General features: G+C 43.0%; 1 protein-coding gene across 1 annotated transcript in view; it reads left to right on the top strand.

Moving 5' to 3' along the window:
* Positions 1-231: 231 nt before the first annotated feature.
* The window catches only part of NMT2 (N-myristoyltransferase 2), a 57,386-nt gene continuing 39,861 nt past the window's right edge, over positions 232-17,756 (top strand). The window contains exon 1 of the mRNA XM_068987147.1: positions 232-341. Coding sequence (XP_068843248.1) covers positions 232-341 — 110 coding nt within the window. The remainder of the gene's footprint in view (positions 342-17,756) is intronic.

Genomic DNA, 17,756 nt, shown 5'->3' with positions numbered 1-17,756 from the left:
CGGGGCGAGGATCGACTGGGCGGGGCTGGGCGCGGCGCGGCGGGGCGGGGCGAGGCGGGACAGAACGGGGCGAGGCGGGGCGGAACGAAGGTGAGGCGGGGCAGAGTGGGCGGGCGCGCCCGGAGGAGACGGCGAGCTGCGCTAGAGGGAGCTTCTCCCGCTACCGCCTTCGCCGCGCCCGCCCCCCGCGCTCGCGCCCTCCAGCGCCGCCTCTCAGCCCGCGCCGCCGAGATGGCGGAGGACAGCGAGTCCGCGGCCAGCCAACAGAGCCTGGAGCTGGACGACCAGGACACGTGCGGGATCGACGGGGACAATGAGGAAGAGACGGAGCACACCAAAGGGTAGGCGCGCCCGGGCTCCGCGCGGACGTCGGCTTCGGGGCGGCCGGGCCCCCGCGTGGCTTTCGCGCGGCTCCGGGGCGGCTGGAGGTCCGGGGGTGCGGCTCGCCAGGGGAGCTGGGCGGAGGGGGCGAGGCCGCGGGTGGGCGAAGGGGCGCCGGGACCAGCCACGCCGCTGTCACCCGCTGGCCTCGCGCGTCCGAGTCCCAGCCGGCGTGTGACTTGGTGGCACCGAGGGGAACGCAACGCCCTTCCCTTTGTGGCGGCCCGGCCGGTGGGAAGTGGTTCTCCTCTCTCCTCTCCTTGTCATCCTCCTCCGAAGTCCTCCCAGACCCTCCTACCCCTCCCCCAGCCGCCACCACCTCAGGGAGAACTAGCCTCCGATGGCGGGGAGCAGTTTGAGATTTGCCCTTACTGGCTTCCGCGGCTCTGGCGGGGGAGCTGCGGAAAGTTGTGCTGCCCTGGCTGCCTTGCCCCGCGCGGACCCGGGCAGGGGGCGCCGGGGTCCCGGCTGGGTTCGTGGGGTCGCGCAGGTCCGCCGCCGCCGAGCGACTCCGCATCTCTGGAGCGGTCCCGACCCAAATTTCAACTCAGTCTTGGGGGGTCGCTCCCGCCGACCCGACCAGATCCTGTTTGCTGTTTGATGTCCAAAGACACGCTTTTTAACACCTGATTAGGTTTCTTCTTCCTTTAACTGGCTCCCATTCTCCCCCGCTGCAGACTTAATTCATTCTCCTTTGGGGGGAAAAGATTGCTTCCGGTGAAGGGGGGTATTGAAGTTCTGTTTTTATAGATAGGGGGGTCATTTAAAATCCCAGCTTGTGTTTACATTAATTACCCTTTTACCCAGTCGGATTCGAACTATGCTCTGGCGCCTAGCACTCATCCCTTTAGAAGTGAGATTTTGCAAACCATGGTGACTGGGGAAGAAGTGGGTCAGCTTAAAAACATGATAGGGAGGCCTTAGTCACAGATGGCTTATTTATTCAGTTCATGGAAAGGATTCTTTAAATGATTGATGATTTAAAGTGTGGAGTATTTACATTCTATTTAACGTCTGCTTCGAGATTTATTTAAGACAGGAACTTTGAGTTTTAAAGTGTTATAAAATATTAAAAGAGATCAAGAAAGGGAAAAGCTGACTAAATGTATCTTTCATTGGCATGAATATTTTTCAGTGGCAGCTGCAAGTACAGAATGTTAGAATTCTAGTCTGAATATTTTTTTTTTTAAGAAAGGAAAGGAAATTCTGCAGACATCTGAGCTCCAGTTCTGTTTATGCAGTGATAGAAATTTGTCTATGATAGATAGCTAAATATAGATATGTTATTGAAACAATGGCACTAGTGCCAGAAATGAGCACAGATGCAAATGTGCTGAGTTACGCCCTAAACTTTAGCACCTGTCTTTCTAGCAAAATCCTTGACAGTCTGTCTTCTCCCCTGTATTGTCTGTTTGTTGTTCTTCATCCTTTTGAAGGTTTGATTATGTACTTTTTTGCTTATATAGTCAAGAATGTCACATGGTACAGAAAATTACTCACCTGTGTAGCGGGTGATGGGGAAGCTGCCCCCAGGAACCTTGCAGTTCCCACGCTTACACCGAGAAGCATATCCATGGCTTCTTCCAAGGTTTTCAGTTTAGTGCATCGGCGCATTAATTATACGTTAGCACAGTTAGTCGAGATTAGAGCTGCTCAATGGACTGAAATATTTTACCCAAGAACAGATGACATGATTTAAGCTTCTAGAAGGAAGAAATTCTTTTTAACGGCTGAGTAATACTCCATTGTGTATATGTACCACAGCTTTCTTATCCATTCATCTGCTGATGGACATCTAGGTTGTTTCCATGTCCTGGCTATTATAAACAGTGCTGCGATGAACATTGGGGTACATGTGTCTCTTTCAATTCTGGTTTCCTCGGTGTGTATGCCCAGCAGTGGGATTGCTGGGTCATAAGGTAGTTCTATTTGCAATTTTTTAAGGAATCTCCACACTGTTCTCCATAGTGGCTGTACTAGTTTGCATTCCCACCAACAGTGTAGGAGGGTTCCCTTTTCTCCACACCCTCTCCAGCATTTATTGCTTGCAGATTTTTGGATCGCAGCCATTCTGACTGGTGTGAAGTGGTACCTCATTGTGGTTTTAATTTGCATTTCTCTGATAATGAGTGATGTTGAGCATCTTTTCATGTGTTTGTTAGCCATCCGTATGTCTTCTTTGGAGAAATGTCTATTTAGTTCTTTGGCCCATTTTTTGATTGGGTCGTTTATTTTTCTGGAATTGAGCTGCATAAGTTGCTTGTATATTTTTGAGATTAGTTGTTTGTCAGTTGCTTCATTTGCTATTATCAGTTCTGATGAGATGGATGAAACTGGAGCCGATTATACAGAGTGAAGTAAGCCAGAAAGAAAAACACCAATACAGTATACTAACACATATATATGGAATTTAGAAAGATGGCAATGACGACCCTGTATGCAAGACGGGAAAAAAGACACAGCTGTGTATAACGGACTTTGGGACTCAGAGGGAGAGGGAGAGGGTGGGATGATTTGGGAGAATGGCATTCTATCATGTATACTATCATGTAAGAATTGAATCACCAGTCTATGTCTGACGCAGGATACAGCATGCTTGGGGCTGGTGCATGGGGATGACCCACAGAGATGTTACGGGGAGGGAGGTGGGAGGGGGGTTCATGTTTGGGAACACATGTAAGAATTAAAGATTTTAAAATTTAAAAAAAATAAATAAATAAAAAAGAAGGAAGAAATTGTTGTAATGGGTTTATTGTAGTCTATTAAAATGTAAGGAGATTAGTAAAAATCCAAGTGGCTGTGCTAGTTGGACCACTTTTTTGGATTTGAATTCAGATGGCATGTGCCAAATATGGGGGAGTAATTGTGTTTTATTTGGCTAGGCTACTGATGGTATGGCTCAGTGGAAACCTAGATTTTTTTTTTTCTTAAGTAGCTCAAGTTTATAAATGTTAAAATTTGAAAAACACTTTTCTACACCTGGCCTCTTCATTCTACACCAGTTGAAATCAGGTGACAAATAATGAGGCTTTGAAGGAATGGATATTTTAAAGGTGAATGATCACTGTGAGGCCACTAGGTATGGGTCAGTACACAGAGCAGTCATTCACTAAATAGTATACTTGTGGCCTGAAAGAATTAATTTACTCTATTGTTGAGTATAATGTATTTACTTACTGTCTTACACATATTAAAACTAGAGCCTCAGGAGAAACGTGTGCTCAGTCTTGTCCAGCTCTGTGCAACTTAATGGACTGTAGCCCACCAGGCTTCTCTGTCCATCGGATTTTCCAGGCAAGAACACTGGAGTGGGGTGCCGTGTCTTCCTTCAGGGGATGTCCCCAAACCAGGGATCGAACCCATGACTCCTGCATCGCAGGTGGATTCTTTTAAATTAGCATTTAAGTTGGCAGCAGAACCAAATCTCTCTCTTTGCTTTACAAACACTGACTTTCAAAGTGCATATTTCCTGGACAGATTGGTGTGTCTCATCCCATTTTCACTCAGAGAACTTTCCCCTCATTCTTCCCTGTGGTGAATAGTTACCAAGAATATTTACATAGGGAATAAAATAAGCATATATGACGATGTCTTTGTTGGCAGATAAGTGACTGAACTATCCCCTAGGGTAGATCTGAAATAGTTTTTGTATTTGAGGGTTATTCTCAGACATTTTAAATATATTATTTTTCTTGCAGAAATTAAAGATCTGGCATTTGGGAAAGTTTAAAATTTTGAAATTCTTTTAACAGAGGCCCTAACCTCTCTTTTCTTGCCTCCAATTTAAGGGGGGAATATTGGAAGCTACTCTGTGCACCGTGTCATTAGTTCTGACTTTGTTGTTGATCTTCTCTTTAGTCAACTGTAGGGTCTGTGGGGAGATGCAGAAAATTACTAGAATTCTCAATATGTTTTTCTTATCATGGAAAACTTAAGGGATAATTCAAAACTGCTCTTTCTGAAATGTGATCTGTTATCCACGGCGCTAGTGGTAAAGAACCGGCTTGCCAACGCAGGAGACAGGAGAGACGCAGGTTTGATCCAGGGTCGGGAAGATCCCCTGGAAGAGGGCATGGCAAGCCACTCTAGTTTGCCTGGAAAATCCCATGTACAGAGGAACCTGGTGGGCTGCAGTCCGTGGAGTAGCAAAGAGTTGGACACAATCAAAGAGACTCAACGCACACATACATTAATATTGTAAATCTAAATGGAAAGGTGAGCTAACAACTTTTGCTCAAACAACCTCCTAATTTGGGAAATAACATTTAAAATGATCAAAGATTTCCATCTGAAAGGATGCTATCACTCTGGGTCTCAGAACAAACTTCTTGCAGGGCTTGGCCAAACTCTAGAAAGTCTCTAAGTATATTGGACACATGCTGTGCTATCTTCAAATTATTTATTAACCCAAGTGTACATGGTAGATATATACAAGTTAAAGTCAGTTACTGGGTTAACCCAGGGTTTGTAACCAAGTTCAAGAAAGAGATTGGTTGGTTGGTCTGTGGTTACTCCCATTGAAAATATATTAATGACTTTTACTTATTGTAAGAGTATTATGCTTAATGAAAATACAAACAGTAAGATATATGGAGAAAGAAAGCCCCTTAGTCATCTTACTTCTTAGAGATACCACTATTAACCATGTAATTTATTCTCATATATATATATATATACACACACATATATTTACATAAGTAAGATCATACATTATATAGATGCTTTTGTTATTTTTTATTTCTCACTGACTCAGTCAGTGTTTCTATATTTATGTGCATGTGTGCACAGTCATGTCTGACTTTTTGGGACCCTGTGTACTGTAACCCACCAGGCTCCTACGTCTATGGGATTTTCTCCAAGCAAGAATACTGGAGTGGGTTGCCATGCCCTCCTCCAGGAGATCTTCCCGACCCAGGGACTGAATCCGAGTACCCTGTGTCTCCTGCATTGGCAGGTGGATTCTTTACCACTGAGCCACCTGGGTACCCTTTTGTATATTTATATGTGTATGTAAATGTATATTTAACATAAATAGGATCATACTTTATATAGACTCATATTACCTTGTATTTTGCACTGGCTGTGAGTGTTGTCTGCTAGACTGTTCTGCTATGATGAAAATGTCTGATACAGAGATCACTGGCCACTTGAAATGGGACAGTGTGACTGAGGCACTGAATTTTAAATTTTATTCCATTTTAATTTGAAACTATTAGAATTTAATAGCCACATGTGGGTTGTGGCCATTGTGTTAAACAGCTCAGATCATATCTGCCTTTGAATTTTGTAAGCCTTCTTGGTATTCAGAATACTTCCTCATTCTTTTCTTGTGTTTTACAGAATATGTCAAGTTTCCATACATCCTTTATTTTTTTCTCCTCTAATGATTGAGGAGCTCTATATCCTATTTTTCTTCTTCTGGTAATTACTATTAAATTTCTAACAAGGATGCTTTTTTTCCTGTATTTCTCTATCAATGTAAAAACTTAACCAATATTTAAAATATTCTACTACCAAACAAGACAAACTGTATAGGATATTTGGATTTCTCCTTCCTTTACATATCCTAGGTTTTGTTGAAATAATGTGGGATTTTAATTCCATCTGGCTTCTTTTCTTTTTGCCCTTGTATTATAATAAAGCTTTTTTCTTAACTGTTGTGTTATATTCACATCCGTAGTTTAAAAAATGTCTTAAACCGCCTTGACAGCTTTACTGTTTTTATTGCTAACCACTATTTCTTATAAACTGCACCCTCTCCTTTCTTCTTTGAGTATTTTCTCATTTAATTTTTTTATTAGAGTGTGTGGATGATATATTTTCTAACCTCCTATATGTCTGAAGATGCTTTTTCTGCATGAGCCAGAGTCTGGATGCAAGCATAATTCTGTGATGATCGTTTTCCTTCAAGCTCCGTAAACATTATTTTATTATCTTTTTATATCTTTCAGCATTTAGTGGAACAGATGTTTCTCTGCCTGTCTGCTTCTCTTTCTTTTATAGGCAACCATATTCATTTTCTTTGTTTTGCCTTGTTTTCAGTCTAGAAGCTGCTGGGATTTTTCTCCTCATTTTTCTAAAAACCAAGGATTTCCGTATCATTTTACCTTCCAGGATCACTCTTTTCTTTACTATCTAACAAAATGGCTCAAGCTCATACATATTCCTGGGGGTCTTGTGGCTGCTGAGGTTTTCATGGTCCTCCGGCACATCCTTGTGGCCCCTGTCTCCCCCATCACTAGCTCTGAATGCTTTGGGTCCTGTAGCATTTCTCCCTAGACTTTTTTTTTTTTTCACATAATGAGAACCAAAGATGATATTTAATTGGAATGAGAAGAGAAAACAGATTATAAATTTAAAAATCTGAGAAATACTACAAGTATAATTATATCCAGAGAAACATCATATTTTAAATTATAACTGTCTGACACATCTTTATAATACAATTTTATGTACATTTTGGCTGATTAGTTTCTGATTGCTTTTTCATGTGAGATGATTTTGTAATATTTTCTTTGGAGGGGTTATGCAGATAATCCAGTGTTTCTTTTAACATGGTTGATTAAAATTTGTTTGACAGTTTGATAGTTGGGATTCTTAAGTATTGTTGTTGTTTAGTCACTAAGTCCTGTCTGACTCTTTGTGACCCCAGGGGCTGTAGCCCTGCAGTCTCCTCTGTCCATGGGATTCTCAGGCAAGAATACTAGAGTGGGTTGTCATTTCCTTCTCCACTCCCTAGACCTTTGACCCTGAGTGGAATACATTTAATTCTCTTCCCTCCCACCTCCCCCACCAAGAACCACTAAATAGCGTTAGATAAAGGTTTTGTGACTCTAGAGGGTAGGGTTTGACTATTTGTTGTTCAGTCGCTTAGTTGTGTCAGACTCTGCGACCCCATGGACTGCATCACCCCAGGTTTCCCTGACCTTCACTGTCTCCTGGAGCTTGCTCAAACTCACGTCCATTGAATCAGTGATGCCATCCAACCGTCTCGTCCTCTGTTGTCCCCTTCTTCTGCCTTGTCTTTCCCAGCATCAGGGTCTTTCCAATGAATCAGGTTTGACTATAGCCTAAGGCAGAAAACAAGTTCAAATTCAATGTCAGACGTCATTGTTCACCTAAGGGATTCAGTGGCATCCTTTCCACCCCACCTGCAATAGGTCGCAGCCTCCTGCAGTGCCCCTCTGAGAGTGGTCTCTTAATCCTCCCATTTCCGCCTCTTCTCCAAGTTCAAAGTCCAGCTCCATCACCCTTTCTTTCATGACACTTTCCCCAGTCACTGTAACTGAGGGCGACAACCCCTGGCAAAGGCCCTGTGGCCCTTACCCAGTGCATTCTGCACCCAGTGCCTCTGCACCCGTCACTCCCCCACCCGTCTTCTCGGCCATCTTCTCAGGCAGACCCTTGTTTTACCAGAAGGAAGCTCTGGCTCACAGGTAAGTGACTTGTCACAGGGCCACATGGTGCACCGTAGGCAGGAGAGCGGACCTTCCCCATTGAGGGAGCTTTCCCATTGAGGGAAGCTGCAACTCTCCTGGGAGAGAGACGTGAGCGTCTGTGTCCTGTGCTGCTGTTATTTCGGGACTTGACCCGCACAGCTCGACCTGTACTGCAACGAATAGGACTTCTGTATGTCACCCTTGACTTTGCAGGGACCTTTGTCTTTTATAATTAGTAGTATGAGCATATGGTACAAACTTCAAAAAGCGCAAGAAGGGTATCCTGTGAGGAGGAATTCTCATTCTGCCAGCCTTGAGTTTCCCTCCCCATGAGCATCTCCTGACGCCAGTTCTTGACGTGTCCTCCTGGCATCCTACACGTGTACAAGGCTGCGGGGTGTGTGCTTGTGTGCACGAGCGTGCTTATGTGGAACAGGCATTCTCCACCAATGGCAGCATGCCCCTTCATTCCTGCACCTTCAATTGTCACTTAACAGTGTATCTTGGAAATCTATATACATATTTTTGTGAAAGTGAAAGCTGCTCAGTTGTGTCCGACTCTTTGAGACCTCATGGACTGTACAGTCCTTGGAATTCTGCATGTCAGAATACTGGAGTGGGTAGCCTTTCCCTTCTCCAGGGGATCTTCCTGATCCAGGAATCAAGCCGGGGTCTCCTTTATTGCAGGCAGATGGATTCTTTACCAACTATCAGGGAAGGCTATTATATATAAAAACCCATAGACCAATCTCATTTTTTGTTTATTTGGCTGCACTGATCTTAGCTCCCCAGCAGAGGATTAAACCTGGGCCTTTGACAGTGAAATCATCGACTCCTAACCAACCACTGAACTGCGAGGGAATTCCCTCCACCTCATTTTTCCAAAACTGTTTTATTTTTTTATTTAGCTGTTTTTATTTTTGGCTGTGCTAGATCTTTGTGGCGGAATCGGCTTTTCTCTAGTTGTGGGCGAGCGGGGCTGCTCTCTAGCTGCGATGCACTGGCTTCTCGTTTCAGTGGCTCCTCTCTCTGTAGGGCACAGGCTCTCGGGTGAGTGGGCTCAGTAGCTGCCGCTTTGGGCTCTAGAGCACAGGCTCACTAGCTGTGGCTCACAGGCTTAACTGCTGCGAGGCATGTGGGATCTTCCAGGATCAGGGATCGAACCTGTGTCTCCTGCTTTGGCAGGTGGATTCTTCACCACTGCGCTCACCAGAGAAACCCTGAACCTAATTTTTTGAAAGACTGTGTACCATCATTGCATGGATGTCCCACTACTCATTTAATCTGTCCCCTGTTCTTAGATCATGAGGCTGTTTTCAGTCATTTGTGCTAATGAAACAATGCTGAAACAAGTATCCTTGGATGTATAGCACTTCTTCAAAATATTTCTTCATGAATAATTTAAAAGCTGTTCCCAATAACAAGTTTTAGGCAGGCGGTATGGTGTGTGGAAATGAGTATTAAACCAGGAATCAAAAAACTCCCCTTTAGTCAGATGTCAAAATAGAGGTCAATGAATCTCTCTGGGTATGAGTGTCTTGACTGGGAAATTGAAGAATTTGGCTCTCAAATTCGTAGGATTTAACAAGTATGCACTTTGTCCTGAGCCCTGTCCCATCCCTCAGGTTTAAGAACCAGAGACCTTGTGCCTCAGGTACTGTGAGGCCCCCAGAGCTCCTTGGATTAACCTTCTGGTTTTCACAGCCCAAAGGTCGGGGGCAATATAAACAGTGGCAAAAGAGAGAGGCCTGTCCTGCCTGACTCCTGACTTGTCCCCACCTTTAAGCTGTCATTCTAGGCATTGCCAGCTATTCCTTCTCTTTCAGACACACTTTCTGAGCTTTGGGGTGTTTCTGTGCTTTTTCACATTTTTATTTTTTAATTTTGTTTTTAAAACATTTATTGAAGTATAGTTGGTTTACAATGTTGTGTTCATTCCTGCTCTATGACAGTTATACATGTGTATTTTTTTCATATGCTTTTCCATTCTGGTTTGTCATACAGGGCATTGAATATAGTTCCCTGTGCTATATGGTAGGATGTTGCTTTTTTATCCATCCTCTGTGTACTAGTCTCCATCTGCTTTTGCTTTTTTTAAAAAAATGTCTTGTCTCTTTCCTCTACCATCCCAAAGTGGACCATGACCTCTGGCTCCCTTTTGGATCTGGGAGGTCCTGTCCTTTATGTTTGAGAACTCAAAGTTCACTTTTGTGATTCCCGGGGAAGAACACCACCTGCACAACCTCCACTCAGCCTCTGAACCTTGACTGCCTCTGGAAATCATGTTTTCTCTGCATCTCATTTCTGGCCTTTGCACTTGGTCTCGTATCACAGACTCATCACTCAGCTCTTCTACTCGAGGTCAAGCAAGAACAGAAACTCTGTTCCAGTGTTTCTACCTACCCCTTCGGAGGCATCAGTCCCTGGAATCCCTGCAGCCTACATGAGATCTGGCTATTACCTTCCTGCTGTTGGAGCCTCCTTGCCCCTCCTCACATATTTAACTGCCTGAGATGATGATTTTCCTTACCTGCCAGGCACATCTTGTCCCTCGCTTCTGCATCAGATTTTTCTGGGAGTGTGGTGGGGCAGGGGGAGCCTGATGTTTTTGTTACACAGTGTAACCATAAGGATTTCATCAAAACATAGAACATTCCTATAATGAGAGAATTGGTTAGGTCCATGAGCATCATTGGAATTATTCAAAAGAGGAAGTATTATTAAAAATGAAAATTGGATCTAGCAAGAGAATTCAGAAATAGGAATATCATTTGAAAAGCACATCAAATTGTGAACTTTGTTGGCACATTAATCTTATTAAATTTAACAGTGGTTATGAAATATTGAAATGAATCACAGCCAGAAAAAAAATTTTTTGTGACTTGTTAATCATCTTCCTTTACTCTGAAAGATCCGGAAATGAGAAAAATCATAGAAGTGGGAGCTACTGTGTAACTGTGTATGGGCTGATCTTCTGTCATAAAAACATTTGTGAGCATGAGTGAGAAAGGCTGTAGGAAATAGGGTAGTTCTGAGCCACCAGGGAAGACATCTTGAAGGCTATGCTCTACCAACACCCTCAAACCTTTTTGAAAAACTTGATTTTTCTACTTGTTTTGTTAACCATTTCATCTTGGAACAGTGTTAAGTGCAATGCAAGCAAATACGCTTTTAAGAAATTTGTTTGTGAAATAACTGAACAGTTTATATTTAGTTTTTCAGTTATGTGTAATGATCTTAAAGATATACAGTTTTTAGGAGCATTTAAAATATTTCTTCCTTCATTCTGATCTTGGATAATCTGTAAAGACAGGTCTTACTTCACAGACTAAACTTCACGCTGGACTATTTCTGGCCAGTGTGTATTGATGAAATTTTATGATGCATTAGCAGCAGACTCAGGTTCAATCCTTGGGTAGGGAAGTTCCCCTGGAGGAGGAAATGGCAACCCACGCCAGTATTCTTGCCTGTGAAATCCCCATGGACAGAAGAGCCTGGCAGGCTACATTCCATGGGGTTGCAAAGAGTCAGACATGACTGAGCATGTTTCCACAGCTTTATTAGAATTGGACTTTTGTTTGCTTGTTTGTTTGTTTAATGATTTATTTTTTTATTGAAGGATAATTGCTTTACAGAATTTTGTTGTTTTCTGTAAAACCTCAGCATGAAAGAATTGGATTTTTATGGGAAGCAAGCCTCAAACGTGTTGGATAATAATGAAATAATCATGGAAAAAGAAGGCTACTGAGATAGAACCTGTTTTCCCACCTTCAGAGTATGTTAAAAGCTGAAAGAACTAGAAACTTGGGAACAACCCAGCATCTAAAAGAGGGAATTGGTTAACAGACTGTAGGCTAGAAACTAGCCAAGGGAGTCGTCCAGGGTCCTGCTCTAGCTGGGCCGGGACTGCCCAGGGCTTATTGGTGAGCCACTGCCGGAGACAGCCACCCTCCACTGCTGACATGGAAACATTGGGATTGTTGGCTGGTCCTGCTGTGGCCTCTGCCCCATGCTCCAGCTTCAGTAGCTGCCGCTGCCTGTCTCCTTGGCTGACCTTTATGATGATAAAGGTCATTGTCAGTTTCTGCTCCTCACTGGTCACAAAATTCTAGGGTAGATTTGAGCTTGGAACTCTCCAAGGTCTTCTCTGTGACTTTCTGCTTTGACCAGAGATGATGTGGTTCTAAGGAACCTCGGGGAAGGAAGTTGCTGAGCTAGGATGAAGCTTCCTAATTGATGAGATGGCTGAAATCCTGTTGAAGGTCATGCTGTGAGGAAGCCAGGTGCTGAGAGTGGCAAGGTTGGCTTCTTGCTCTGGACTGTGCGTCACACTTGGGGAGGAAGCAGATGAAGAAGTCGTGACTGGAATCGCACAGATTGGCTGCTGAGAAAACAGCCTCACTCAGGACTTCTTGTCAGTCCCGTGATTAAGGCTCTGTGCTCTCCATGTAGGGGCATGGGTTCGATTTCTGATTGGGGAATATCCCACATAATGAATGGTGTGGGCAAAAACAAACAAACAAAAAACCAGACTTACTCATGGCACTTCTATTAAGAGAACGTGAACTGTCGATAAAACCAGTTCTGGAGTGGGGCAGCCATGTGATCGGCCTGTATCAGATGGGTGCCCTGATGGCGTATGGGAACAGCCTGTGGCCAGTACTCTGGAGAGTTTGAGTTGACCTCAGCCCAACTCCCCTGCAGCTGGGGCTGTGAGTTCTCTTCCATCAACTGGGCACTGTGATGCTCCTTGGCTTACCCCTACATTTTTCTTAAACTGCGCCAAAATCACCTCATATAAAATTTTCCTGGGTAGTGCATTTCCCTCTCAGTAAAGTGACTTGAGATCCCAAAGAGAATACACATACACACCTATACACAAACATACAGATCTGTTGCTGCTGCTGCTAAGTCACTTCAGTTGTGTCTGACTCTGTGCGACCCCATAGACAGCAGCCCACCAGGCTCCCCCATCCCTGGGATTCTCCAGGCAAGAACACTGGAGTGAGTTGCCATTTCCTTCTCCAGTGCCTGAAAGTTACTATTCAATAAAAGACCACCCATTTAATTTTTTTTTAATGTTCACAGAAGAGGAGGTCATTTCCCAAAGAAGACCTCTAGATTGCCAGTAAATATCTAAACAGAAACTCAGCCAGTAGCAGTGCATAAATAGGAGGTGATATAGCATAGTAATTAACTGGATCCTGGAGCCTGAGTGACGGATTTGAGTCCTCGGCTCTGCTGCTATTTAGCTGTGATGTTCAGCAAGGTACTTAACTTGTACATACTGTGGTTTCCTCTTCTGTAAATTGGGAGCAACTATAGTCAGAGGACTTAACCTCACACAGTTGTGATAGTTTACATGGTAGATATGTAAGGTGCTTGCCCCGTGAGTGCGCTAAAGTGTTAACAGTTATGCCGACAACCATAATGGTGATGAGAATGGTGGTATGATGGTGGTGATTGTGATGTTGATTGTAGTGATGGTGGTTATGGTGATGTTAGTGGTAATGATAATGGTGATGATGATGTTGATTGTGGTTATGGTGATGGTGGTGATGATGATGGTGATATTGCTGGTGGTGATAATGATGATGGTTATGGTGATGTTGCTGGTGGTGATGATGGTGGTGGATATGCTGATGGTGGTAATGATGATAATGTTGATTGTGGTGGTAGTGTTGATGGTGATGTTGCTGGGGTGATGGTGGTGGTGGATATGGTGATGTTGGTGGTAATGATGATAATGTTGATTGTGGTGGTAGTCTTGATGGTGATGTTGCTGGGGTGGTGATGATGGTGGTGGATATGGTGATGGTGGTGGTAATGATGATAATGTTGATTGTGGTGATAGTGTTGATGGTGATATTGCTGGGGTGATGGTGGTGGTGGATATAGTGATGTTGGTGGTAATGATAATGTTGATTGTGGTGATAGTGTTGATGGTGATGTTGCTGGGGTGGTGATGGTGGTGGTGGTAGGGATGATGCTGATGATAGTGGTTATGGTGATGTTGGTGGTAATGATGATAATGGTGGTGGTGATGTTGATTGTGGTGGTGGTGATGTTGCTGGTGGTGATGATGTTGATTGTGGTGATGATGGTGATGATGATGGTGGCGGTGATGAGGATGATAGCGATGATGATGTTGATGATAGTTATGGTGGGGGTGCCAGTTTATTGCCAGAATGCTTTTACCAACATTATATAAGTATTCCCTTTCCTCACATTTTTCCAGTATTATTAGACTTGAAAATGTTTGGCAAATCAAGGAGAAAAAGTAGAATCTGAGGTGGTTTCATTTTCAGTTTCCTTATTGCTGGTGAGGTTGAGCATCTTTTCATAAATTTATTGACTATTAGGATTTCCTCTTTTGCAAATGATTTATTCATATCCTCAGCCCATTCTTCTCTTGGTCTTTTATCTTCCTAATGATTTTTACATTGATTTCTCATTCATCCAGCAAATATTTATTTTATACCTCAGACACTGTTAAGGTGCTGAGAATACAATGGAAGAGGTTGTCTTATGGATTTTATGTTCTAGTCAGAAGAAGACAAATAAATACTATATTCTTAGCTCTCAAGAAGTTATGTGAAGAAAAATAAAGCAGGATAATCATAATAATAGCTATCATGGACTGAGTGATTTCTCTGTCAACTACTAACATATTAACTTGTTTTATCCTCACAATTTTGGGAACACCATCTTTTGAAAACTTCATCTTTTGCAGGCAAGGAAACCGAAGACAGAGAGGTTAAGTAATATATTCCAAGTCACACAGCTGGGAAGTAGTAGAGGCAGGTTTCAAAATCAGGTGGTCCTACTCTAGCTAAGGCCTGTGGTCCTAACCAGGATAGTATGTTGCCTGTCTATACTATGCTGGAGATAGAATGTAAACAGGAAAAGAGCTTTCTATTACTACTTTATCATGTGTTTTATAAATACCTCACTTCCTTCCTCACCTCCTCTGTAGTTTTAAAATTTTGTTTATAATCACTTTGCCACAAAATATTTAACTTAGATGTAGTCAAGTTTTATCTTATAGTGTGTACTTTTGGGTCCTTATTTAAGAAATTATTTCTTTCGCTGATATGAATTTACTGTCATTCTTTTTAATTGGATTTTTAAAAAAATGTTTATTTGGAGGTGTTCTGGTCAGGCCAGATGACTTGTGGGATCTTAGATCTTAGTTCTCCCACCAGGGATTGAACCTTGGAAGTGCAGAACCGTAACCACTGGACCACCAGGAAAGTCCCTGTTGTCATTCTTTTGCTTATTCATTCAGCAGATATTTACTTGAGCATCTATCATATGCCAGATGCTATTCTAGGTATGGATAGATGTTGGCAAAGCCAACACAAATCATTTCAGTACTGATTTATGATGTAATCATCAGATATCAAGTTCTTGTATGTAATGAGTATTACTGGCCTGCCTACTCCACTTCTTTGATCTATTTATTCTTGAGCTTTGTTGTATCTTAATAATGTTTTAGTTGTCAAGCCATTGTGGTTATTATAGACAGTTTAGAAAATGCATGAAAACACAGAAATGATTAAAATCACTTATAATCTTACCATTTTCTATGCAGGAAATTGAAAATCAAAGGGGAACGTTTTGTAAAATAATTATAACATCAGACTATTAATGGTCATTATGGGGAGGGGGTGAGTGCTCTTTCTGGTGGAATCCTCTGAAATCTAAAATTGTTTCTTGGGACCTCCCTGGTGGTTCAGTGTTAAGACTCCACCTTCCAATGCAGGGGGCTCAAGTTCCATGTGGCACAGCCAAGAAAATTTTTAAAAATTTAAGAATTGTTTATCTTTGGCATTCCATACCATACATCAAGCTCTTAAAATTGACCTGTTAATTATGACAGGCTATTCAGAAAACTAAGGTCATGGCATCTGGTCCCATCACTTCATGACAAATAGATGGGGAAACAGTGGCTGACTTTATTTTTCTGGGCTCCAGAATCACTGCAGATGGTGATTGCAGCCATGAAATTAAAAGACGCTTACTCCTTGGAAAGAAAGTTATGGCTAGACAGCATATTAAAAAGCAGAGACATTACTTTGCCAACAAAGGTCCGTCTAGTCAAGGCTGTGGTTTTTCCAGTAGTCATGTATGGATGTGCGAGTTGGGCTATAAAGAAAGCTGAGTGCCGAAGAATTGACGCTTCTGAACTGTGGTGTTGGAGAAGACTCTTGAGAGTCCCTTAGATTGCAAGGAGATCCAACCAGTCCATTCTAAAGGAGATCAGTCCTGGGTGTTCATTGGAAGGACTGATGTTGAAGTTCTTACTTTGGCCACTTGATGCGAAGAGCTGACTCATTGGAAAAGACCTTGATGCTGGGAAAGATTGAGGGCAGGAGGAGAAGGGGACGACAGAAGTTGAGATGGTTGGATGGCATCACTGACTCAATGGACATGGGTTTGGGTAGACTCTGGCAGTTGGTGATGGATAGGGAGGCCTGGCATGCTGTGGTTCATGGGGTCACAAAGAGTCAGACATGACTGAGTGACTGAACTGAAACTGCTATAATGACTAGACCCTACAGTGTAACTGTTCAACATGATAAAATTTTTTCCTTATTGATGGGACAGCCCTGGACAGGTATCCAGATGGATAGTAAGGGGACTTCCCTTCATCTTGTCAATCAGGGTTTGGCCCCCTTCCATCACATGACTTTGGCATCCTCTACTGTCTCATCTGACACCTGCCTCCAACCAGCCCAGGGGAGGGAGAGCATCAAGGAGCACCCCAGGCTCCTCTCTGGGCCAGCAGAAAGTGGGGGCTCATGTCTATTCTCATGCCAGAGACTGGAACCCAGTCGCATGACTGTACCTGACCTGCCAGCAACAGGGAAGCATAGTCTGGCTGTGAGCTCCCAGACCAAGCGGGAATGGGTCTTTGTGAGCAGCTGGCAGTCTCTCTCTCTCACTTGTTTCCCCTGGAGCAACTGTAAAACGTTTACAGTTTCCTATAAAACGTGTTCCTTTGCTCATTCCATTAAGTCCTAGTCTGCAGAATCTCTGACTACATCAAAGAGATTTGCAGGATGTGCTTATTAAATGTTTGACATTTCCATGGCTGAGAAATAGTCCATTGGTTTACCCTTGGGGTTTGAAACGTGCCAAAGATTCTCTTTAGGCAGAAATGCAAGTATCTGGCCTTCCCGGGGTAGCAAAATGGGGAGGTTTTTCATATGAATTGTGGGGGAGGTGGAAAATGGAACTTCTCTTCTTAAAAATCCAAGAGATCTTTGTAAAAGGGCTGCATGATTTCCGTGGCTAAAGATATGGGATTTAGTAATCAACTTCAGGCAGCGACTCTGAACCCTTTTCTCCATCGGTTCCCAGAAGAATCTTCTCAGGCAGGGATTTTCCTCTTATCCTGAGGGGTTCTCAGTATCTTTCCATCCCCATGGAAGAAATTTAATCTGCCACTTTTTCAGCAGCTTTGTTGAGATACTATCCATGTACCTGTGATTCACTCATTTAAAGTGTGCAGTCCCATGGCTTTCATTGTATTCACAGAGTTGTATAGCTGTGACCAAAATCAGTTTTAGAATGTTTTCATCACACCAGACTGAAACCATGCATCCCTTAGCTGTCACCCCCTGATACCCCCTGTCCTCCCAGCCACTCACAACCACTGATCCATTTTCTTTCTCTTTAGACTTGCCTTTTCTGGCCATTTCATATAAATGAGATTATACAGTGTGTGGCCCTTTGTAACTCTTTGATTTGGTATAGTGTTTTCACAGTTTATCCATATTGTTGCATGAATTAATACTTCATTTTTTAATTGCTGGATAATATTCCATTGTATGGATATACCACATTTTCTTTATTCACCAGGTGATGGGTATTTGGGTGGTTTCTTCTACCTTGTGGGTATTCTGAAAAATGCTGCTATGGATACTTGTG

The sequence above is a fragment of the Capricornis sumatraensis genome, chromosome 15, assembly GCF_032405125.1.
Source record: "Capricornis sumatraensis isolate serow.1 chromosome 15, serow.2, whole genome shotgun sequence".
Lineage (NCBI taxonomy): Eukaryota > Metazoa > Chordata > Mammalia > Artiodactyla > Bovidae > Capricornis > Capricornis sumatraensis.
The sequence above is the reverse complement of the archived record's forward strand: the minus strand, read 5'-3'. Positions and strand labels throughout refer to the sequence as shown.